Raw genomic sequence first — 25,039 nt, forward strand, 5'->3', positions numbered from 1 at the left:
GGAGCAGTAAAATTTCCAATTTGGAACAGCTTGGAGCAGAGGACATCAATTTAGGAGGAGTCTGGAACACTAAAATTTCGAATGTAGAGCGTTTTGGGACAATAAAACAGTGATCTACAAGCGCTATGGACATGTAGCTTTTAGTTTACAAATCTGTTAGGTTTGCAACCAACGCTAGAAAAGTTCAAGTGTGATGCCAAGATTGTTAATATTAGCCCACAGTCCCATCTGAGAGGTCTTAAATTGTAAGTTTTAGGCTGTATAAGAAGAAATTTGCAAAATATGTCATGCATTGTTTAGTTGAACAGCCCACGCACTGCACACACTCTCGAGCACAGTAGCTCGAATGTTGTGATGTGTGGCTCTTTTTCTTCCCAAAGCTTAAAAAGCTTTATTAAATCACCTCCACATTAAAACCTCTCCGGTTTTTCATCCACGTCAGCCAGTTCAGTCACCCTTTCTTGCACACTTGTGCTCGCCTCATTCAGAAGTAGACTCAGTCACTTCCTTATCCTTGTGAGCCAGGCCAGTTTTTATCAGCCCCTGTGCTGGCTGAAGCATCGTTGACATTTCTGCGTGCATCGCACACAAAGCTTGCACTAACCCTGAAATATATATAGAACTCCATTTTTTAAAGAAAAGGCATAGCGCTGGGGTAACCATGTTGCACAAATGAAACAAATGGTGAATTGCAAATGCAGCAACTCCATGGAGTTGTGCCCCTTTATAACAAACACTGGCCCGAATGAGATAGATGCAGCACTTAAAACTGGACAGAGCGAAAGTCTTCGGACGTGGTGCTTGGTTGCAACAGAGACGCAGGCACCAAAAGCCCACATGCAGGATTGCAACACACAGCCACAATTTCCATTGCAATGTAAATAAGCACCAAAAATATTCCGCATAAAACGTGAGAATGACGGCCATCACACGCATCTGACAGAGAGCAGGGAAAACCTACATGCAAGCCCAGCATTACCCTGTCTCGGAGGAACTTCGAGCTCAATGCGATGTTACCTGAGTTAGGTGTGAATCTCGTGGGATAGATGCGGGGTGGATAGACACCAATGCATGGTCAACGCTTTTTATCTTCCCAAACCAGTGCAACTGCATGGCTCTTCGCCCAAAGTGGACGGACGAATGGTGCCTGGCAGGCAATTTCGTGGCCGCATCTGCCACTTATTCATTACAAAAATTTGGCTGCACAGCATTGAATGCTGTCTACGCATTGCTGCCGTACCAGGCGTACAGTCAGCGCAGACTCTCTCCACAATCTGTAGCTCGTCAGCAGTCAGCAATAGTATTCCAGTAAGTTGGGAGCACACACAACAACACTAGACAAAGTTCTGGTAGGTGCAATGTGCCGTATGCATTGTACACTGTTGTATTCACAGCAATAAAGGAAAAATGCCCCAATGAGCTTGCTCAATTTTTCAAACTTGTGGAGGATGAGATTCCAAAAAGGAGCAGTGCCCTATATGTTACGTGTTTTGATGCAGGAAGCTACACTGAGAGGTGATTAGACTACGTTTGGCCCCGAGCGATAGCTACGTTCTTTTTCACTGTCTCTCAGAAGAAAATTGGCACAAAGAATGCGCAGAGCCCTTGGGAATACACAGCATGTCTGGTACTGCTGACAAAAAAAACAAAATTTCAGTCACACAAAACCGAGCCAGCCAAGAAAAGCGAATAAGGTGCATAAGGTGCACAATTGTAGAGGGCGCCACAAGTGTTGTCTTAAAAGTGTAACTATCCGTTTCTAAGGTATTTTGGTGCTTATGTACACACACGAGCAAGAATGTAAATCCCTAGAAAGTGAGGCAGTCAGTGCCTCTAGCAGTTTTTCACAGTGTCCTATTTTAGGGAGGGTGTACAGCTAATGCACTTGTATTAAAGACTACTGCATCTAACATGCATGCATCTAGTGAAAAAATCTGTAAATGCACTTCCCATTTGACCAATCAAAAGATGCCTACAGGTTCAGACTAGCCACATCTAGTCCACTCTAAAAAGTGGTGAAATTTCATGAAATCTTTTCAGCTGATACAACACGTAGCAGACTTCATGCATGCAGTGCTGCTGTTTTGTGCAAAACAGAACAATGCTTCTAATGCATGTTGAGCATGCTATGGGCTAGAGGTTATTTTCGACTATCTCCAAGAGCAGGTTTATTTCCTTGAGCATGCATTTGAGCGTTATTTTCGACCATCTCCAAGACCAGGTTTATTTCCTTCCTTCGAAAAATTTTTCACAGAAAAGCATATCTGTCCTCATTCTTTTTACTAAGATGAAAAAAGTTTGAGAAGTGCATTTTTCAGGGTTACCCTTCAGCTCCCCACATCTGTCCCTCCAGGAGTTGCCGACAAATCTTTCCCCGATGACCTCACGTTTTTTTTCAACTCTTGCTATGATTTTGGCATGAGGCTACTGTTGCATTCTTCACACCAAAACAATGAGTCTGCGGCAAGAAATCTGCGCTACACAGAAAAACATCAAAGCCAATGAGCCAGCAGAATTAGTTATGCGTGCAGATTGCCAGCATACATCTTAATGAAAGCTAAACTGCAATACACACAAGAAATCAGTAGAGTTATGCACAGTTTTATTGCAGCACAGCCGTTCATGCAAATTCCAGTGCCAATGTACATTTGCGAAGATGAAGTTCAAAAGGGATCAGTGCAAACAACGCCAATCTGTTTTTAACCTTTCTGTGTCACTTTGTGGTTCCAGAATCCACTCCAACCTCTCTATCACAGATATCCTTGACTACAGTAGTACCTTAACCATGCAACGTTAATAACTGCTTCTGTTTTTCATGCAACGCAGAGCAACACACACACACGCAAAAAAAAAAAATGAATGCATGGCACCAATATATACACAGCTTGCACTGATGGCGCAGTTGTCGCCACGCTGCAGACTAGTAGCAGGGCAAAGATCTTTGAGTTTGTCTAACTTGTCTGTCAGCCCCTGCTCTGACCTGCACTGTGGTCCGGTGCTCTGTCGTGGCGACCCTGATATCGCATACAAACAAAGATGCACACACATCCACAGCCGTACGATCTGCCAACATGGCACAAATCACAGACCTCAAAATCACAGTCGTTTCAGTCATCCTTGCTAATGTAGCGATGCTTCTTCGAAGCACAGTGCTAAGGAACGAGAGACCAAGCCTGACGATCGAGCTCCACATTTCTGTCGCCTAATAAATACCCCTTCCACGCGCAAGAGTTCCCTGTACAATTCCCTCGGGGAACAATGGGTCATTGCGGCTAGCAACTCCAAGAGGAACAAGAAAACCTTGGGCAGAGAGGGCTGCACCAGAGTGGAGTACTTCAGGTCGTACACCTTCCCCAACGCGACCGTCCAGTACCGCTCGCAACCCTCTCGCACCACTTCCACGAATTCCGGCTCCTCTTGGCACAGCCTTGCCCAGCCTCCGAGAGAAGTCACACCGTCGCCCGCTCTGGTGAGATAAGTGACGTCCTGGTCCAGAAACGATTCCTCCAGCACCGACCTCAGCCCCTGCGACACGGCTGTCTCTTCCAGGAAGAACTGGACCGCAGTCGAGATGGCGAAGCTCGTTGCGGGCACGTTTCGCCAGACAAGATCCCGGTTGTGCATCTCTCGAAACGACTTCTGCAGCCCCTCCCTCAGTGCCTTGATGACCATGCACCGGTCACCTGGAATGCTGTCGGGATGCCGGAAGAGCACGCCCACATCTCGTATGTCGTCCGGATCGCCCGGCTCGAACATGTAGCAGCTTGAACGCAACAGGAGGACCCTGCTTCGAGTGTGCTTCTCCCACCGACTCCAGCAGAACAGGTTTGAACTGGGGTGACGACTCGTCACCTCGTCGACAGCCCGTGACAGCTGCTTTTCCCTCCTGCCGTCCAGCCCAAAGGTCAGTTTCAAGACTAGAAGCAACAAAGCCGCGCCTCTCATTTCACAGATGGGAGAAAACAAGGGCACTGTGTGTGCTGCTCGCTTGGGAGGTGCCTCCCAGCTGCCCTCTATGCCAGGATAGATGCACAGAACCTCCTGACAAACACTCACGAGATCTAAAGGAAGGTTGAGATCCGCTACAAGGCGCATGACAATGGGAAGAATTGGTGGCTGCTGGAGCTCGTCACGAACGTTGAGGAAGTGAGCCAAATGTGCTGCCTGCAATGCGAGCTCGTCGATGGTGGGCATGACTAGGCGCACAAAAGTGCGCCACTGATGTCCCCACAGTTTGGCATCACTGGGCAGCAGTTTCATCACGTGCAGGTACGGCAGGTGTCCGTCCCGAGCCCACCTCAAGATGTCCGTCAAGAGGATGGGCTCACCGAGAATCAAAACGGCCAAGTAAAGAATGCACAGAAGCCGCTGCAGAGTCACCACTGTGACCTCGCTCTCGCGGCTCACTTTCCTGTCATGCACGTCGACGCCGCACCTAGCCTGGCGTTCGAGGTACTCTCTGGCCACTCTCGACCTCAGGTCTCCCCACTCGTCGTCAGAGGCCTCTCCCGCCGACAAAGCTGCGGCCTCTTCTCTGAAGACATCCTCGCACTCCGAGTCGAGGTTGGGCGCAGTCACGGTGGTGCGGCGATTTTTCAGCTGCTTGCGGCGGCGAGCCGACCTGGGTGTCAGGCGCGTCCGCACACCCGAGCCAAAGAGCGCCCTCTGCGCCTGCTTTCGCTTGCGCTCTCCACACTCGGTCGAGGTGAGGAGCTCCTCGACCGTCCGCAGGTCGCTCCAGCGGTTCACGGCGCCGATGTGCGGCGGCCTTTCTTCGTCTTCCACGCGGCTGACGGCCTCCAGCCTGACCAGGTAGTCCATCCAGAGGCGGCACACTACGCCGCGGAGCTCGGATGAAGCGCCCAGCGATACGAGCGCGTCCACTTGGCGCGCAAGGACGATGTTGAACAGCTCGTTGGTCGTGTAGAGACGCTTGTTGTCCTGCGGCGTGTCGCCCAGCTCCTTGCGCGCCTGCCTCGGCGACGAGCGGCCGACGTGCGTTGTTGGGGGCAGGCCTTCGTCGTCGAGCTGTTCGAGGCGCACCTCTTGGCTCTGTGTGTTGCATTCGGAGCAGTAGTAGAGGCCCGAGACCTCCTCGAAGTCCTCGCCGCCGCACGACGCGCACACAACCATCGGGATATTCCTGACGACGATTACGCGCAGTCACACAAAAGAACGTTCGCAACGGCGTTATGACGCTTCACGGGATTGGAAAGGAGACGCGGCCACACCACACACGCTTTGTAGTGATATTCATGGCAGCATCTGCACGTGACATTACAAGAACTCGCCTCTACCGGTGTTAAGCCGGCAGCATAGAGACGTTTCCACTTCACACGCTTCACGTAGTCGCAAACAGCTCGATGTCAACAACACACACCTGGGTGGGCCATGCGTTGGATGCATGTGTGCACGCGCCTTGATTCCACAGCGCCGATTATGTGGGTTGCGCACAGCGCAAATGTTCTCCCAGCACTCCACTGAAACACAGTCGGCTTGGCATACCTACAAAACGTAGAAGGTAACGCTTACTTATCTGAAAACAAAGAGACGAAACGGCCGCGGCTCACATGGAATCACACCGCAAAAACGCAGCAAGCGCGCGAACCGCGCTATGCAATTAGGCTATGGATTGATTCGGCTAGGTTCGGCTTCTAGTCGACTTTCGCAGTAGGTTCATAATTTTTTATTTTAAAATATAATACACATATTTTACCTTTCACAACGTTGAGTTTAGTAATTCAAAATAAGCCAAAGTTGTTATAGATATGTCTTACAAACTTACAAAAATGAGTGACAAATTTAAACTGATCAAAAACAAAACAGACATGTGACGTAGAAGCAGCACCACGTGATACATTGCGTGCCAGCCATGGAGTTTTTTTACCTCCATGGTGCCAGCCATGTGATGGCTGTGCGCCTGCCGATGTGTGGATTCAAAACATCGAGGCAGCATTTCACCTGCTGTTGTTTGTTGTGCGTACTCGCCCCTTTTTTTCTATGCTTCATCGGCCGCCAACTACAGTGACGTGCAGCAGCGTAAACTTTTGTTCTGTACTTCAGCGAAAGCTCTGGAGCGGCGTCCCGCGCAACGAAAACCGCGTCCACTCTCGTGTGGTATTCGTACCCTCATAGCAGTACTCTGCTTGTCGGTGCGAGTTAACTTTTCCAAACTCCCTTTCTTTTTTTTTCTTTCTCAGTCAGCCCTCAATACTGTCGACAACTTGTTAAGCATCAGACTATCGCAGCCAGGCCATGTCGAATTCTCAAAGGATGAAAAACACGACGTTTCGGTACCTCAGGTCGGCTGATCAAACGAGGGCTTAAAAAGGCAAACTGAAACTCGCCCGCAGTCACACCTGATGAAGGAACAGAGTAGGTTCCGAAACGTCGTGTTATTTCATTCTTGGTTGGCGTTCTTGTTTCACTTAAATCGGATATGGTTTCTTCTAGTTTCCAAGTACTGCTGATGCATTTGCTTAGAAGGATAGACATTTGGGCAAGTTGATATGATGTCAGAAACAACTGGCTAGCTTAATCTCGACCTAGTGGTCCAAGCTAGAGAGTTAGCAACTGTTCAGACATGTTCATTAGTAGCATGCCGGTTTCTTTCTTTCTTCCATGCAAACATGTGACTAATTAAATTCGCTGTCATTTTCATCACTGAAAGGCGTTGTGAGTCGTGACACACTGGCTTCATAAAGTGAGCTGCAAACGTTCAGTGTGCCTTAGAAAACTTGTGTTGATTCTTGTGAACATGCCTTCACCGTTATCGAATTTTCAATGGGTCACAATGTGTTGTTTAATTGTGCTGACTAGTTGTAGTTGCTTGTAAAACAAAGTTTTTACGACTTTTCAGATTGTTCTCTAACGCGTCATACCGTGTTCGAAAAAGGAGGCTTGCCAGTTTGTGAAGTACTTCATGTCGTTCGGGTTGCTGTTGTAACCAAGAACCGTGGGTCTGCTCGGAAGTTGTGGCCGCCTTGCCAGGTCACAACCCTCAGACTTTTTAAACCTGCAGAATCTTGCCTCGGTTAGGTTTAACACACTGCCTTTCAAATGGCAGCCTTAACGCCGTTATCCCCAGTGCCATCAGCTGTGCATTGGTTCTCCAGTAGATGCAAGCTTTCCCCTGGCCTGGTGCTTACAAAAAATACCCGCTTTAGTGGCTCAGTGGATTTGGTGTTCGACTGCTAATCTCAAGGTCGCGGGATCTAATCCTGGCCACTGCGGCTGCATACTGGAGGGAGTATGCAAAAACACCCGTGTGCTGTGCAATATTGGTGCACGTTAAAGAATCTCAGGTGGTCGAAATTCACTTGGAGCCCCTACTATGGCGCCCCTACTATGGCGCCCTTCATAGACTATGCTCAGCATCGGGAGATTAAACTACATAATTTAAAATTATTTAGAATTTGCTTGGAAAATATTGATTATTAATTACCTTGTCCAGACCAAAGATATGATAGTCATGCCATTGTTTGGGCAGCTGCCCTTGTACAATTAAAAATCAAATCATCGTCAATACAGCTCAGATGCATTTTCTGCTTGAATGGTAAGCCTCAGTCATGCTAAGTGTGCTTGTTGTGGTCTGGCATGTGAATTTATCGTGCCTGTTCCAACAATGGCTTCATCGAAAGCTGCAACTAGTATTGGCAAACCGGGCTTTTGCCGAAGCCATTGCAAGTCTGGTTCAGGCTAGTTGATAAATGATCATATTGAATGTGCGATGCAAAACAACCACAGATAGAACAACAGAAATGACATGTTTTTAGGCAGTATACTCCGTTTCATACATAGCAGGCGACGCTGCAGAGGTTGCTGAAGTAGTGCATCCATGAAACTATATTACTCCGCCCCCTATCATTCGTTCTTCTCGAAACTCCGGTCACTGTTAGGATGAATACAAAGAGGGGTATAAAATGATGTAGTAGCATTGAAAATGACAGTCGAAGCTGTGAGGCGCTCAGTGTTCGGGCACTCTGGTCATAACTTTCGCGGAGTGTGAACTACTTTTTGGGTGCGGATTGAATAGAAGCAATTCGCCCTACCAACCGCGTATCCTACTGCCACGTGTACTTTTTCCTTCTCGAAATCTCGACAAGTCGCAGGTCGAAAATGTGGCAAGAGGTAAAACGAAGTCCAGGAGGTGCACGGCACTTAAGATCTGTTGCTACGAAATATGTTTGTGTTCGCTCTGGTTGTATGGCGAACTACTTTTTGCGTGCGGACTTAGCCTGCACGAACAGGCGCGCTAGCTTTGGCAGCGTTGCCTGCTATGTAGGAAACGGAGTATAGTTGATGTCTTTCACATGCTCTGGCACTGTTTGGTTCATGCTGTCAAGTGAATAAGACAAGCTGCTGGCATGAATCTTTTGCCTAGTGCCGTTCGTTCAATGAGTGGGCAGCTTCTAGAGCTGCTCTTACCCGTCTGGGTAATTTCTGGAGTGCCTGGCTGGTGGAGCCCATTGGCACTGCTGCCTCTGTCCTTCGCACAGCAGCTCTTGTCACATCTTTCAGAGTCACATCCACGACCTGGGGTGAACGGCTGATGGGCCTGATGGACGAGGGCGTGCAGATCGGCTGCCAGAGCACCGTCAAGGTAAGCTGGGCGGAACACTGGCCTCCTTGAACAGTTCAGGCTCAGCATTTTGGAGCCAAAGGGTTGACTCCTCATAGTGGTGGAGGCATATTTCGCCAAGGAGGAATGTCGGCTGTCCACTGAAATGCATTTAATCGTACTTTCAGTCAAGGTGCGCGATCACCTGCTTTTGTGCAGAACTGATGTGACAGTATCTTGGGTTGCTTTTTGGCCTTTGCTGGCTTGCTAAGCTCTGTGGTCTGTGGAGTTAGGATCTTTGTTGCTTGAACATGGTAATCGGTCAGTATAGTAGCCCTTTAAGGGAGTGTAAACACCTAATATTAGTTGCCTGATTTCTTCTTTCAAATAATTCCTTAGACGTGGTATTCACCTACCACGTCTCTTTTCCACGTTTTTTTCTCTCGTGCAGTTTCGGTTTCATCAACCAAATGGTGGCTGGTACATATAGTTGGCCTTTTGGTCACATGAGGCACGAAAAAAAAACTGATATAAACACTGATACACAGTTTTAAATTCACTGCAACACATAAAAAAGCCTGCTTTGAGAGCTGGATTGGCAACGATGTATCAGCAGGCATATGCCTTTTTTTTTCTTTGTGCCTCGCGTTACCTAGAGACCAACTGCAGGTCACAGACATCATTCAGGTGACGAAACCAGAACAGCGGGAAGAAGAAATTCAATTATAATTTACTATCAGTTGTGGATGAATATCACAAGGGGAGCTATGTATATTAATGTCAACTGTATCATTTCAAAGAAGTAAACATGCAAGTGAAATTTGGTGCCTGTAATCCTTAAAGGTGCACTGAAGAGGAATCTGAACTCATCTTTTTGCCGCAGGAACTCAATCTGCACGTTCCGAGCATTCTTAGAAACTTCAATTTATTCCCCTGTGTGGCTGATTTTCCTAATTAAATCGAATTAACGTCCGGCTTCCACCTTTTTTTTTTTTTAATTCTGCCTCATACGGTGGGCGGAGTTGACCAACGTGTGGAGCGCCTTTCACCCAGTCCCGTGGCGGCTTGCCGCTCTGCCATCGGCGGAGTAATGCGTAGTAATCCGTAGTAGCAAATAGTCCGCGCGTATTTTTATTTCTGCGGGCTTATTTTGCGGCTATATTATCTGCGAATGAAACTATTTATTCACAGAAACCTAAAAAACAAAATAAAGCGAAAGCAAAGCCTCCACGGAGCTGGCTGCAAGGCACTCCACGCGTTGGTTGACTCCGCCCACCGTACGAGAGAGAATTAAAAAAAGAAGGCGGGAGCCGGACGTTAATTCGATTTAATTAGGAAAATCAGCCACACAGGGCAACAAATCAAAGTTTCTAAGAATGCTAGGAATGTGTAGATCGAGTTCCCGCGGCAAAAAGACGAGTTCAGAATCCTCTTCAGTGCACCTTTAAGGCTTGGCAGCTTTGGGCTTTGGAAACAAAGGGAAGATGATAAGGATACGTTTTTCACATGACGTTTATTGAAATTTGACATATATAGATAGCAATGCTTATGTTGGGTAAATAAGTGCCATAGTGTGGCTTTCTGCTTTTCAAGCTGTAGGAAGTGCCAGTCTCATAATGCTGTCTGAGCTTTAACTGAATAATTAGGCAAGTTCTGAAGGAGTTTTATGTTGTCTTCACAAAGCCCTGTTCTTTGCAGTTGAGCTGTTTGTTTATCCTTGTGGCCTCAGCAGCCCTAGAGAAGAAGTGAAGAAACTTTGCTCGTTGCGTTGACTTGGTCTCCATGTATGCAGAAGAAAAAATACGAAACATAAAAGTAATACAAATAAAATCTGTCTTAATACACTCCCAACTGGCATGAGCCACGACCCATTTAGAAGATAATAGTGTGGTTTATTATTCTTCATTCAAGGATAGTGGAATATTGAAAAAAAATATGTGAAGCTCCGTAAGCGCTCACAGTGTGTGTGTGAATGTGCGTGTGAGATTGCTGGAGAGTCTATACTGCCGGCTATATAAAATTATGTTGCTCTTTTGCTGTTTGAGATAAATAGCTTTTTTTTTTAGACATGCACAAAATCCATGCGTATTGATATGTACGAATGATCCCGTGAATATGAGCTCTTCATTTGAATTGTAAAGTTCTTAACTGTCTTTGACCAGATTGTAGTTTGCTGGTATACATGAGAAGTTGAGTTGCAGTTTGGAGAAAAAGCAATGATTCCAGAAAGACTTTGTCCAGAGTAGCAGCTGAAATCATTTGAGTACTGTATAGTTCATCATGTCAGCCTCTGTCCTTAGTGACCGAAGGTCGCATTGGCCTAGAAAAGCCTAATAATCCTAATAAGCATTTGGCGGTCTTGTCGTAGAACAAAGTGTTTTGAAGAATGCTTTGCTGTCTTCATCTTGCATCTTAAATTGTGCACTAGATCTGAGCATCCACTTGTGACTTGCCATTCCTTTTAACACCAGCTACGAGGCATGGCTGAGACAGGTGGCCATCGAACACCTTTTGTCTTATGCTAGATCAGAAGGCTCACTATTGTAAATGCTAACTGCATCAGCGGATTTCATTGGTAATGGTGTGCAAGCTTCCTGAAAGTTGATTTTTTGGTCTCTATAAATGCAGTCGATACACGAAACAAAATTGTGGTTGAGTGGTAGTGATTGTAGCGTTTGCCAAGTCGTGTGGCATATGCCTTCTCTGTCAGTCTGACAATCTTCACTACAGGTTCTCCTTACCAATAGAACCAAGCAGAGCCTGGGAATTCTACCATGTTTGACCATATAGGTGCACCGAACATGAAGCAACATGGCAACATGAAACAACAACATGGGCAGGCAACATGAAAAGCTGAAATGTAGCGGCAGTTACGAGCAGTGGTGGCTTCTCTGTGGTGCTTAAGTGCTTACAGGCGAAGCACCACCGCTATCAACAACAATGTTGATATCTTCAAGTATTTTGGGAGTCGCAGTTACATGTAATCTGCACTTGCATAAACATATTAATATTGTGTGCTCAACAGCTTCCGAATAACTTTACTTTCTGAGAAAAAAAATTAGAATATGCAACAAAAGATGTCAAATTAATAGCTTACAAAACATTCATCCGCACATCCTTGGAGTATGCTTGCGTTGTCTGGAACCCTCACCAAAAAGTTTTAAAAGATGAACTGGAATGAATTCAAAGAATGGCCGCTCGTTCTATTTTGTCAAGAAGGGACTCGGTGACGGAAATGCTAAAATCATGTGGGCGCAAGTCAGTTGCAAATCGAAGGCAAAAATCTAGACTGAAAGCTTTTCTTTCAAATAATTTCGGGGCATTTTAAGACAGAAATAGACAGATATGTTCAGTCCCTGGGGAAACTGAGCGCGAGAACAAACCACACTCGATCAGTCAAGCCTTACGACTCTCGTGTTGATGTTTTTCAGCGCTCTTTTTTTTCCTGATGTGATCGAAATTTGGAATGCTTTGACTGTTGAAGTTGTCGAGCAATCGGACGTGAAAAAGTTCGAACGTTCAATCGATATTTTGTGTCGAGGGTATCCAACTTGATGTTATGAGATGTGAATTTTGTCTGTTGTACATTGCATTGTACACCCTCCCTGTAATGACCCTCAAGCGAGGGTTAACAGTATCAATAAAATTTAAAAAATAAAAACTGCGCGTTAGCATTTGATGGAGCCTTCTTTGCGGGGATGCAGCATGAGGGGGAGAAGCGCTGAGGTTTCTTGGCGATGCGTATGGGCATTGGGGTGAAGTGTATATTATCTAGAGCGATGCACTCGCATACAAGCAGGTCGGGTCTGGGGAGTGGAGCACAAAAAAGCATAAACACTGCGACAATCAGGAGCTGCGGTGTCTTCCCCACAGTACTTAGGTGCAAAGGGGCCAAGCATTTGAAAATGACGATGAAGAGATTAAGGTTACTTTCGTCATTGCCGTCAACGGACCGGATGCGGTGCGAAGTTCTTTCCGCGCTTTAAACAGCGAAAGCGCAGCCTGAATTCTGCGAGCACTAGGAAAGGATCTGTTCAGATCTAGTGCCAAGAAATGCTTAACGACATTTTTAACGAGTGAAACTGCCAGTAATTATCTGTGTCCCGCATTTACAAATTACATTTCTTAAAATTAGCTGGTTTGGATATTAAGTTTTCCGAAATAATACGTTTTTCACCGCAGTTTTTTTAAAAGCTTATTAACTAGGCATCTGTACTAAGCACGAATGGAGAGACTGGCTTCAACGAGTGACGAGAGAATATTTAGGCGTGTTGAGTGGCTTGCCTTCAACATCCTCCTCGATCGTGACTTCCTTCCCAGTTTTAGTAATAGTTGCATTGTTGGATACAGAGAGGAAAGACAGCAACACTCTGACCAGGCTCATGAGAGAACTGACTGTGACACTGTAGAGAGAAAAGTAGGCTAAAAGTGCGTCTGGTGCTTCCATTCAGTCAGCCCTCAAGAAGGTGCTAAGTTGGTCCCGTAACATCGCTTCTCTCTTGAGACTTAGGTCGGAGCCTCACGCTTTTTCTCTTATAGTCTCCCAGCCAGGCAGATCTCTGTCGAAATGTTCACATTCCAATTGTTGGATTTTTGGGGTACCAAGGGTTTCACAAGCATTTGGCATGCGATAAAACACGTGTCTTGTGCGTTTGCATGAACCAGACGCCATGGTAAATTCAGCTTTCGTTCTGTTGTCAATGCAGATCGTGTGCTAAGGGGACTGTAGGTGTATCTACGTCTACTCATGTGCGATGTGACTCTGGTATTTTGTCGGGTTTCAGTCATTGACGTTGGAATGGAGGTGAATGACGCCATATTTGTTTGGACAACTTGAGTAATTGCTTAAGTGGGTCGAGCAAACGAGCACCATACTAAGATTTATTGATTTACTGTGTAGTGATCAATTCTTACAGAGCTCAACAAAAGCTCTTCGAGAAAATCCTGTAAGTTATAACTGTTTCTTAGTAAAATGAGAAACTGAAAGGTACTGGGAACAGAGCTAGCCTGACCACCGACTTTTGTGGTGGTGGTATTATCTTAAATTTTCTAGCGTGCAAAAATCAATTACTGTCCTTGTCTTCCTAGTGTGAATGCAGCTATTTTCGTAGATGCTCTTTGTGTTTAAATCAGTGGTGGTGTGCTAATGTCCTGGGTTCCTTGATGAGTAGCAGGTCATTGACATGGCTGCAAACAGTAATGTCATTTTTCTGCATCTGTCCTATCCATCATTGAGGTTTTCCTGGAGTGATGAGACTGGGAACTCTGTCTAGATGGCATGACCACAGCTGGCACAAGATGGAGCTATAATTGTAAATGATTGGGGGTGCTTTTGTGTTTTGTTTTGTTGTTTTTATTACACTATGCACAATGCATAAATACACTAAACGTACCCAAATGAAACAGTCCTGCAACATACTACCACCTGATCCTCCTTTCCGATCGTCGCATTATGCCTATTACACTCGCTCTCACACGCAAACCCAAAAAAACGTGTCATTACTTGTACCAGCCGAGACTCCTTTGATGCCTCCCCCTGAACCGTCCTGACCCACTCCTCATGCATTTCTGGAGGTGCTGCAAGCAGCTCCTGCCCAGTGGGCATTGAAACTCCCTTCGATGTCCTGCGGATGTTCAGGATGTCTGCAGGACGTCCAAGGGAGGTTTGCTGGTCATCAGGTGAATCGCATCCGTACCCAACCCCGTAACATTCAGCTCAGACGCAGCATAGACACCCTCAACGCTGACATACTCACTATTCTACCCTTGTCACAACTGATTGGAATTGCATATGCGATTTAATAAACTCTTCCCTTCATGCTAAATCGCCTTGGTTCCTCCTTGGTGCATACACTGACGCAGATGTAACGAGTCAGTCTGCCCTGAACACACTCAACAAAGTTGACCTACAACTCTCGATACACACCTCCACAGCCAAGCTATATGCAACGGCTCTTTTTTTCTTCCTCTTCCTCAACTCAGGGCCATCGACTCCAATGAGCCGCCATCCTGCCCCTTGGCTTTCCCCCACACAAGCCACAATGAACCCTTCCCAGCATCCTCCGATCTGCCCTCATTCCATCTCACATGGCGCCACATCTTCTTGGGGGCCGGTGCAAAGTCCACGCGCACCTCCATGAACCCTTGCCTCCGGACACCACCACCATTACATGGTATGTTTACGTAGTATGCTACTCCACTCATGGCTGCACCTCTTGCGTGACAATGTTCCCCCCTCCGCGGCCCTTCCATCACCTACACTGCTGGCTCCTACTCCCATCCTACTTCCCCCCTTAGCCCTTGAACTGGTGGCAATTGTTCTAATGCTACTCCTTCACTTGCCCTGGTATTGTATCTGCTCGAACTCCATGGATGCAATTCAGGGACTTCGTGAAAACCGACTTCCCGCAGATCCTTATGAAAGCATTCCTGACGCTCTCAACCTCCTCTCCCCTGCTGCAGTCACTGTGGTGGGTGTGGAAGGTGGTGCTGAACTGGGGGAGTTGGAGTGGCTTCATAGTTGGAATTCCGCCTTATGTACACTCGGCGTCAATATTAAATGGAAGGCGACTTTATCAAAACAATTTAATTTCTTTAAATCTAAAACATAATGGTCCTTCTTTGTTGGTGCACAGTGCAATTCGCAAAATCACAATTGGGCTGCACATATGTGTTCAAGGATGCATGAATTGGGGGGGAAATGATAACTTTTTTCGTTAATATTGCCTTCCATTTACTTTTGATGGCACCTGTACATTGTTTTTTGCATGGTTTGTATAATCTGGCTTATCAGTGTGACGTTGGAATGGTCATGCCTGTTCCTATACTTTTTTTTTGTGGATTGGTGCGTAACAAAGCAGATGCCTTACAAAGTGCAAGTAAGTGCTGTAGTGTTGAACGTAAATCTGCATTAGTTCCTTGCAGTTTTTTTTTAATTCAAGATGTCTGCCTTTAGGCATAATTAGAAAGGGAGAGAAAGTTACAAGAAGGAATGTAAACAAGCCTCGCTTAAAAATTGGCAAAAGTTCTCGATAGAGCAATTATCATGTTCCTTAGGAAGCATCGTCTCACGGAAGCTGTGGCCGGGCAAGTCCACAGCAAGTGTTTTTCGTCACACTGGTGCGGCGCAGCACCACAGTGGGGACACTTGTCTGTCACTTGAAAACGTGTGTCACGCCACCGATGACGCACAGAAGGAGTCAGAGCCGCTCCTGCCCGAATCTGGCGCACAGATACCTCCTCCTCCCGAGTGAGACTCCGGGGGAGAGGGTACGAACACGGAGGAATTAGAGCGCGTGTTCGCTGACGCAAAGACTGTTTCTTGGAAATGTGGGACAGGAACGGATCTGAGGGAAGAGGGGAAGGTGGCGGGATGACTGATGTGTCAAGGTGTGTCATTTCGTCCACATGAATATTAAGTTGATCGTCAGCATGGCCGCGAATCCAGTGTATACGCACAGGACAGGGGTATTTTGTGCAAAGTTGGTGAATGGATTGTGTAACTTGGAATGTGCGCCGGACAGCGTTGAGCTGCTTAAGGGCGGCAAGGCAGTCGGTGTAAATGTGAACATTACCGAAAGTTCCTTGCAGTTATGCAAGCAATCTAGAAGGTGGCACTTTCTTGCGGTAGATACTATGTTGGCCGAACTCACCGTTGCCTACGTGTCTGTTTATTTTAACATATAAATTCTTTATTGCCAACAGCACTTCTTCATTTACCTAAACACTGCTCAAAGTGAAAATGTCAACCGCTCTTCCACGAAACTGCGGTGCTTGTCAAGGCATGTAACCAATGCATGAGAGAAAGATAGAGGCTTACTTCATAACTTAAGGTGGTGGCAGCTGCAGGAGTGATACCTCTGTTGCTTTGACCAAGAAAGAGCTTGAGTACCTTGAACCAGTGGTGAACCAGTCTATCCGAAAAGTATTTTTTTTGTGTGTATGTTCATTTTTTTTTATCTAACCTTATTACACATCCTTTTGTGCCCAAATTTTTTCATTCTTTTTCAAGCTCTACATATTTCTCTAGGTGTATGTTCAGTTAAGATGCATATTTTGTTGCCTGTACAGCAAAGAAACGAGTTGCGAGAGACAGTGCCCGTGTGTCTGTGCGTTGTTCTTTCCTTACAAGCTTGTCTGTGTGCACTTAATGCTAGCTATGAAACTGTGGTGTGGGTCACGCAGGGATCACTGGAAATCGGCTGGTTGACCAGCTTGCCCGTGAAATAAGTCACCAGGCTCCGGCGATCCCTTGGCCTTCCATCCCATGACACATGACTGCATACAGGATGACCCTTAAGCTACACTAATAGCTACTGTGGCACTCATTACAGAGAGCTTTCCCATCCCACTCTTCTCAAACCACTGCACAGGTGCACACCTTCCATCATGCAGCTGAATACCTCCATCACTCTGATGCATCTGCACCTCTGCTGTTACTCCTCTGATCCCTCCTGTCCCAATGGCTCCTCTCAGTATGCAGATGTGGAGCACACCATTTTCTCCAGTCTCACTGCTCTACAATCCACCCATTACACACTAAACCCGTTCATTCCCACTGACGGGTGTGGCCGTCTGCAGGCCTCGCTGACCAGCTGGACAAGGTCTTTCTGGTGGACGATCGCCTCTGGATCTTAGTTTGACCACAAGGTAAAAGTCCTTTCTCTCTCTCTCTCGCAGTTGAGATGGAGCGGATGGAGTTGGCTAGAAGAAACACGGCGTTGAAGGAGGAGCAGCCCAATGCTTTGGACCAGATCCTCAAGGTCAGCTCAGTTTGTATACTGGAATGGTGCTTACGGATGCGGAGTGGATCCGTTTCAAGTAAATGAGTTGGGATTAGCATGCACTGGATGGCAGTCTTTCTCTGCAACCTCTGAAAGTTTTCCTCTGCAACCATGACCTGCACTCTTGTGGGCGACAGTTGGAGTTTACCTCCCTGGTTAGAGGCTCAGGTGTCTGCGTGTGCATCTAGCTGGGAAGGGTTGCACAGCAGGCAGCTTATGCCCAAGGGTTCCAGTACGGTTGATTGCCCTGAGGTCTTTGGAAATGCACACTATCATGGGAACTCGTTGGAGTTTGTCCTCCTTACGAAATGTGCGTGGCAAAGCTGACCCAAAAAGAACAGCTGGTTGGCCTTGGCGAGCTTTGTTTAACCCTTTGACTGTCAAATATTCTCGAAAAAAATTTGCCCCCAGCAGAAAGTGAACATCATTCACTGAGAGGAGAGGAAAGGCACGCCAAGTGTGCGAGGCACTCGATCTCCATGGGTTTTGCATTGCAAGGAGCAAGAGGCTGCAAGGAGAGGAAGGACGCCGGCATTTGAGCAATGGTCTCGTCCAAAGTGTGCTTGCATTTGGCATATTGTGTCCAACCCACGCACATTAGAAATCTACTTTGATAAATACCATGTCATAATAGATTACCCCGCCTCTCACTTGTTCATACACTTGACCCACCGCAGTGGCTCAGGTGGTTTGGGCACTCGGCAGCTGAGTCGAACAACATGGGTTCAGTCCGGCGATAGCACCCACATTTGGATGGAGTTGAAATGCATGATACCTGTATGCGCAATTTCAGTGCACTTTAAAGAGCCCCAGGTGATTTGAATCAATCTGGAGCGCTCCACTACAGTGTCCCTCGTGATCCATGTATCACTTCGGGATGTTCAACGCCACATACATGTACAATACATTCATTTGAAAGTAGGTAAGGAATCCTCAGGATGTATTTTATTTTTTCAGATGAAATAGACTATGAAATGGTGTCTTTGTATGGCATGTATACTAAAATTAATGTCAATGGGGAGTTATGCGCAGTGATTCTCCAAGCTGGCTTAGAGAACAATGCGGATCTCTCTGTTTTATAGAACTTGGCACCTGCAGTTGGTAGACTTCATTGCCACAGCAAGTGAGTGCAGTGTAAGCCATGGTTTCTTTCGCACAGCAGGCTACTCACCTGCCTCCCTGCAGTGGGCTTAATGAGGCGCACTGGGACAGTGTACGATCCAGATTTTTATGGAAGTTCGAACTGAGGCAGTCTCCATTCAAAGCTCCACAAAAAAAAGTGCCTGGCTCACCAACGGTTGGGTACTTTGGTCTTGTTGCAAGTTGGATTGCTTGTTGCAACCGGACTTGTTGCAATGTTTTTAGTGCACTAGGACTAAGGCTCCTACTCAGCTGAAAAGTCAGTCGGTTTGTACGGTCCCCAGTCTGGCCTTGTTGAACTCATTTATTTATTTATTTATTTCATAAATACTGCCGACTGCCCTTTGGCGGTCAAGGCAGGAGTGCACAAAGAAAAAAAGAAAAAAAAATTACAAAGTAGCAACAACCAAATAACAGTGTCAAAGGGCGATTACAGTACGAGAACAAAATTCAATAAGACCAACGGGAAGCAAAAAAGTACAGGCAAATCATCCGACGTCAAACAGACTAAGTGAACAGAATAAAAACAAGGAAATCGAAATACACTGTGTACTAGACGCGCTACTGCGATACATGAGACGAAACAGCAGACAAGAAAGATTCTGAAGATACCAGGTTGGTGATATACAGGTTGGTGACATGTAGACAAAGGTAGGATTCTGAAGTCATGAGGATGGAAAGCAGAAAGAAAATGGGCCCAGCTCACTTTTGGGACCGAGGGGCAGAGGACAGCTCGTGGCCAAAGCTGTCTGCCACCGCATGGCCTCCTCCTGTGTAACTCTTTTCCTCATTTCTTGCTTTTTCATTTCTTTAAGCCATTACAAGTACTGTAAAGACCTGAATATAATACAAGGTGAAGTTTTAGAGACGCGAAATGGAAAAAAAAAGTTTCACCAGCGTATGATACGAGTGACGCAAGCTCATGGAAGACATTTATTCAAATCGCATCCCGCACTTCACTTGAATTACTTTCTTCTTCAGTAGCGCTTTCTTCGGACATTTCTTTGTCCGACAAAATCATCACAAATGTACTCGTCGCCCGTGCCATCGAGGGTGTTCGAGATGCCGCACTTCTTAAGCCCGCTCCAGCCGCCCGGTTGGCATCAGTCACTGCAGGCTCACCTGAGCACATCCACTCTGCGTAGCACCACTTGAACGGTTTGTTTGCACAACCATCAACCCGCGGCGAAAGCGTTGTCGCGTTTCGCTGCACACGAAAAGGGCTTCTCTCTGTCGTGGCCATCCACGAATGCTTCCTTTGACAACACCAAACTGCCTCCCGGCCGCACCGTTGCCGATGTTCTCCGCAGCTAAAATCACTTTTATCTTGAAAGTAGCCGAATACTGTTTTCGAGACCGTGTCATTGTGCTCCCCAAAACAATATCCACTTCACGAAGCGTGCCTTACATGCGAGCACGTGCATTGTCAACAGGCACATGGCACACCGCGACCCCCCGGTGCACCCAACGGATCAACAAAGAAACGATGCCGTGACGTCGTTTGTCAAGAGTAAAGAAGCCAAGCCGTAGCCACGCCGCAAAAACGAAACCAAAACTTCGAGCAACTTTGTAAATTTTTGCTCGGATCCGCAAATAGTATAAGGCGGAAATTTAGGATGCTAACTATGGGAAAAAAACCTCGTATTATACGCGGGTTTTTACGGTACTTAGCCATCCCCATTGCATGCTCATGGTACACACTTTTTTTTTTGTCGACTGGTTTTCTACCTGCCTAATGCAGAGGGTATAGCTATTGCCGTTTTCAGATCATACCTGTGTTTCAGTCATCAAACTCATGGTGCAGCAGTCTATTTAAACAGAAATGAGTATATTGTTGGGTTGCTGGTATGACTCAAGAGCGACAGACCGAGATCTATGAATCTTGAACAGAGACTGAGTTTGTTCGTGTGCGGTTCTCAGCGCCCTGGACCTCCTTGCCCTCTCTCACGGTGAAAGAGAAACACACACACCACCCCCACAGCCGACAGACTTCGCCGGATTCGTGGCTTCGGTGACTTCAGGCTACAGTTACGAGTGGTCAGACAAACCACCACATAGCTGACAGCGAGCGGTGCACCGATAGCCCGCTGACAAAGGACACATGATATCTGAAGCAGAATTGAAAACAGACTTGTAATACAGTTAACATGATCATGAAGTCTGAAGCAACAACATATGTAGAAGCCTAGATCTCGAGTGTTCATCGCTTTCTTCTATCGTCACCGAGGGAGTAGCAGAAATCATAAGGGAGACGCTTCATACTATAATATGGACATGGTATATTTGCTGATGCTAGGAATGGGCAATAATTCCTTATGCATCACGAACAAGTTACAGTGGAGCAAAGAGGGCACACCACTTGGACTAAGGTTTGCAATGGATGGATGGATGGATGGATGGATAGGAGCGCCCCCTTTGAAACGGGGTGGTGGCAATTGCCACCATGCTCAGCTTTTCTTTATTTATTATTTTTTTTGTTTACTGTGTTGGCAATTCTCATTAAGATTCTCCATCAACTTTGCCTACGGTTTCCTACTATTCTAACCTTATGCCACATCTCTGCTTTTCAACCACCAATCCTCCAATCGCTTTTTGCTGACTTCCACTGCAGATTTATTTACATGACCATTGTTATCTTTAAACCCTAGGGCCTCAGAAAGAGTGACTGTGCCTGCATCGACATCCGGATGGATACCATCACATTTGCAAGTTTACATATTGTCATGCCACCTGTGAGCAGGCAGGCAAACTAAAAACTGGATTGTACTGCAGATGAGCGACGACATAGTTGCACGCCCCAGGTCTTATGCTGCCCGTAGTGTAGTGCATGTTGTACCGACTACTAGAGTACAAAGTCTTTGATGTGCCACTCAAAGAAAGGGCAGAAAAATGTCGTATTTGGGAAAGAGTAGAAGCTGTAGTTGTTAGATGTTTTAAAAACACAACTCAGGATTAAAAGTATGAAGGCATTTGTCCACACTGCCATATCCTGGGAAACATCAGTCAGCATTTGATGACATTCACCCTAAATAATTGATGGGATGATCTCCTTTTCTGCTACTGTTTGTTCGCTCCAGTTGTTTTCTTATTTTCGTTGTCCTTAGTGCAGAAGAGCAGCAGTTAAAAGCGTGGTTTGTAGGTCACATTGGTGGATAACTTTGAGTTGGGGGGGGGGGGGGGGGTGGGGTGGGCCTTTTGTGCAGCACAATGACACAGGCAGTAATGTCATTTCAGGCTTCATTATCAAAGGCTGCTTTGTCATTTGCCATTAAGCAGCCTATGAAGAACCAACATAGAGTAGTGCCCCTGGACCACTGTCGGATTTCAGAATTCAGGTCCAGCTTCCATCAACATTGATGGCTTTCATAGCAAGAAAAGCTGAGAGAAGGACACTGAGAATGCACTTGAACTGCTACACCCTGCTAGGGCTGCTCAGTAGGCATGGTTCTGAAAAGGATCTTTTCTGTGTAAAGGACATTGCTGCAGGTAGTGGAATAGGATGCGCGGGTAAAATTACGCATTTGCTGCTTCAAGCAGTGGACTGCATATTCCAGGAGATTTAGTGAGACAAAAATGAACACAAGGTGGCACTCCCGACCGTAAGGCTTCTCAGAGTCTCTATTTTATTCGGAATGTTTCCTTACAGAAGCGCCTTTGGAGGCATGACAAAGGCAGTAGATGTGCCCCCCCCCCTCGGATGCGACAGACTCGCAGCCACGTAATACAAGGTCAGTAATGCGCTACGAAACTAGCACACCGATGTGACGTAACGCATGTATACAGGTACAGTCTTTGTCAAAAGTAACCAGGCTCTGTGGTTTGCTTCTTGTTCATATACCACAGCCCTCACGGCTTCTCTAAACATCAAGAAGTTCTTCGAAGGTGAGGACAGGGGTTCTCCTTACCTTAGTGAGATTTAGAGCTTCAGGGCTGGCATAATAGCTTCAATCTACGACTGAGAAGAAAAACATGCATCCTGTCTACTTTTGACAAAGGCTGTACTTCAAACAATAGGTAGGGATTTAAAGCGTTGCAAAATGAATGCAACACACACTACCAGTCATCAAAGCACATATCTTGTTTTCAAATTTCGCAGTGAACGTAAGGACTCTGAGTAAAAACAGTAATTGATGCTTGGTCTCCTCTCTGCAATTGTAACCATCAGTTTTAATGCCGCTTATAGGGAGCTGCTGTCCGCTGTGAAATCAGGTTGAACTAGATCGTGGATGAATGTTTATTTCCAGAAATTGATCGGCTTGCGCTGTTTTGATGTCGGCACCATAGTGCAGTTTTCGCAGTGCTCAGTTGCACTGACCTTGTCATCGCGTATTGCAGCAACACTGTGGGGCTAAGGTCTCGCAGATAACTTTGGTGATTGGGCTCTCAGGCGGGGTCTCATGGAGTGGCAAAAAAAAAAAAAATATGCCGAAGAAACATATTCCATATCTTCTAGAATGGGCTCCTGTAACACAAGTCAAGTGAGCGTGTTTCACTGTTTGTTTGCATAGTGTGGGACCTCACAGTGCGTGGACACCATTTCAGAATGCCGAGATCATAATGTTATTTAAGGGGGGATGTGGGGATCAAATTGCAAAAATTGCGAAAAAAGTTGATTTTTGAAAAGTACACTTTTTGGCATCTCCAACACTGTTTCTATGTTGTAGTGAAATATTTCACCCAAAAATAAACTTTTAGCACTCCAAATAAATATATTTGTTCGCATCTACACATAGACAGTGTGTGCTAGCTTAGAACTTTCAGGCTTGTTTTTTGGAAAGTTTCTTTTGAGCTTTTATTTTTATTTTATTTGGGAATTCTGCAGAGTCGCCTGACTCCAAGCAGGAGTGGACACAAAAAACAAATACAAGAATCAAGAATACACGAATACAGGAAACAATACAAGAATACAAGTACAACTTCACTCCAGCATTTTCAGGTTTGTAACGAACTCTTGCGCACTGGGACTGTCGACAATATTCCTAGGTAATTTATTCCAAGCGTGTATGGTTCTCGGAAAAAATGAATACTTAAAGGTATTGTTTAGGTGGCTATATTCATGAATCATTTTCCATTATCAAAACGCAAGCTTGTGCGTAGAGTGTGTGGGGTAATGAAATTATGATTGTTATGTATTAAATACAAGTATTTTAATCTGCATTCGGAACGCATCGCTCGTAGTGTGTCGAGACCAAGATAATCAATCATTGCTGTCACGCTGTCAGTGCGTTTATATTTATTGCAAATGAATCTGGGCGCGGTTCTTTGAACGCTTTCTAATTTGGAAATATTTTTCTTTGTATAAGGGTCCCATAGACACGAGGCATACTCCAGACATGGCCGGACCAATGCTTTATAGGCTGCTAGTTTCATGTGCATGGGGGAGCTTTTGAAAGCTTGCGTCTAATAAACCTTGCTAATAAACCTTAATGCCTTGCTCGTGGAACGTGTAGCACAGCAATGGGTGCATGGATTTTTACCCCATTTGTTTTGTTGTGATCACTGAAATGTGATCTGTGTCGAGACAGTCTCAGATTTATCATTTATGCTTGCATCTTTTTATTACATGGTAATTAGAGCATGGTACATTCTAGACATAAAAGAATGTGCATATTGTGTCCTTTAAAAAAAAAGAGCAGAGAAATTTAAAAAAAAATTAAGAGAGTCTTGATTTGCACCACACTTCTTAGTATATATTAAAAGCATTTAAAGACCTGTAGCCTGTTTTTTTTTTTCATGCTAGGCTTTCCATAAGCAAGCAACAAGGGAACAACATATAAACAATGATAACAGGGAACCTACCAAAGCTGTCATTGTGAAACTTTATGTCTGATTGTTTGATGCTGTTTTAAGCCAGTCTGCCAAATTTCATCACCCTAAGTCAAAAAATAGAAAAGTTGTCTTTGATCCCCTCATCCCCCCTATAGAGTTTAACGTGCTCCAGAAGCGCTCACATTAGGTTGATGGTGTTGTGGGGATCCGCGTTGCCCCCCCTCGCTCGCCTGAGGCATCTTCCCCTCTCTCTTGTGACAGCTCTTCCGCTACTCCGAGCGGAAGCGGAGGAAGAGGCGCCCGCGTCTACGCGTCGTCATGTGGGCAGCCCTGCTTTCCTCCTCGAGTCGTCAACCCCAGAAGAGAGTTGAGAGCGGGATGTCGGAGACAGCGGACACAACACTTAGGCGGCCCATGTGACCCGAACCGTTCTCCTGTGCCTGTTTACCGTGCCTGCTGCTGCCTACCTCTGCTGCTAGTGCACGACCGAAGGAGGCCGTTCGAATTGATTGAGAGATCCCAATAAACGGTTTCGCCTGCAGTCTATTCCTCAGTGGACCCGCCACGGCGGCTTAGTGGTTACGGCGCTCGGCTGCTGACCCGAAAGACGCGGGTTCGATCCCGGCCGCGGCGGCCGAATTTCGATGGAGGCGAAGTTCTAGAGGCCCGTGTGCTGTGCGATGTCGGTGCACGGTAAAGAACCCCAGGTGGTCGAAATTTCCGGAGACCTTCACTACGGCGTCCCTCATAGCCTCAGTTGCTTCGGGACGTTAAACCCTTATAAACC

At 46.1% G+C, this 25,039-nt stretch overlaps 2 protein-coding genes across 6 annotated transcripts; one reads left to right on the plus strand and one right to left on the minus strand.

Moving 5' to 3' along the window:
- Positions 1 to 2,585: 2,585 nt before the first annotated feature.
- TAF1B (TATA box-binding protein-associated factor RNA polymerase I subunit B) lies at positions 2,586 to 5,612 on the minus strand. The gene has a single exon (XM_089572829.1). It carries the CDS (start codon positions 5,131 to 5,133, stop codon positions 3,121 to 3,123), a length of 2,013 nt encoding a protein of 670 aa, XP_089428955.1. The 5' UTR covers positions 5,134 to 5,612; the 3' UTR covers positions 2,586 to 3,120.
- A 244-nt stretch (positions 5,613 to 5,856) lies between these two features.
- LOC149361813 (uncharacterized) lies at positions 5,857 to 24,793 on the plus strand. 5 transcript variants are annotated; one of them, XM_089572830.1, is made up of 7 exons: positions 5,857 to 5,976; positions 8,521 to 8,602; positions 14,543 to 14,733; positions 17,240 to 17,322; positions 22,130 to 22,211; positions 23,306 to 23,419; positions 24,514 to 24,793. In XM_089572830.1, exons 3-7 carry the CDS (start codon positions 14,697 to 14,699, stop codon positions 24,621 to 24,623), a joined length of 426 nt encoding a protein of 141 aa, XP_089428956.1. In that variant the 5' UTR covers positions 5,857 to 5,976; positions 8,521 to 8,602; positions 14,543 to 14,696; the 3' UTR covers positions 24,624 to 24,793. The 5 variants fall into 5 exon arrangements, with proteins under 5 accessions (XP_089428956.1, XP_089428960.1, XP_089428959.1 ...); XM_089572831.1 differs by having other exon boundaries at positions 5,914 to 6,039; XM_089572834.1 differs by lacking the exon at positions 23,306 to 23,419.
- The last annotated feature ends 246 nt before the right edge of the window (positions 24,794 to 25,039 follow it).

The sequence above is a fragment of the Amblyomma mixtum genome, chromosome 2 (genome assembly GCF_055824585.1).
Source record: "Amblyomma mixtum isolate Tamu chromosome 2, ASM5582458v1, whole genome shotgun sequence".
In the NCBI taxonomy this organism is placed as follows: domain Eukaryota; kingdom Metazoa; phylum Arthropoda; class Arachnida; order Ixodida; family Ixodidae; genus Amblyomma; species Amblyomma mixtum.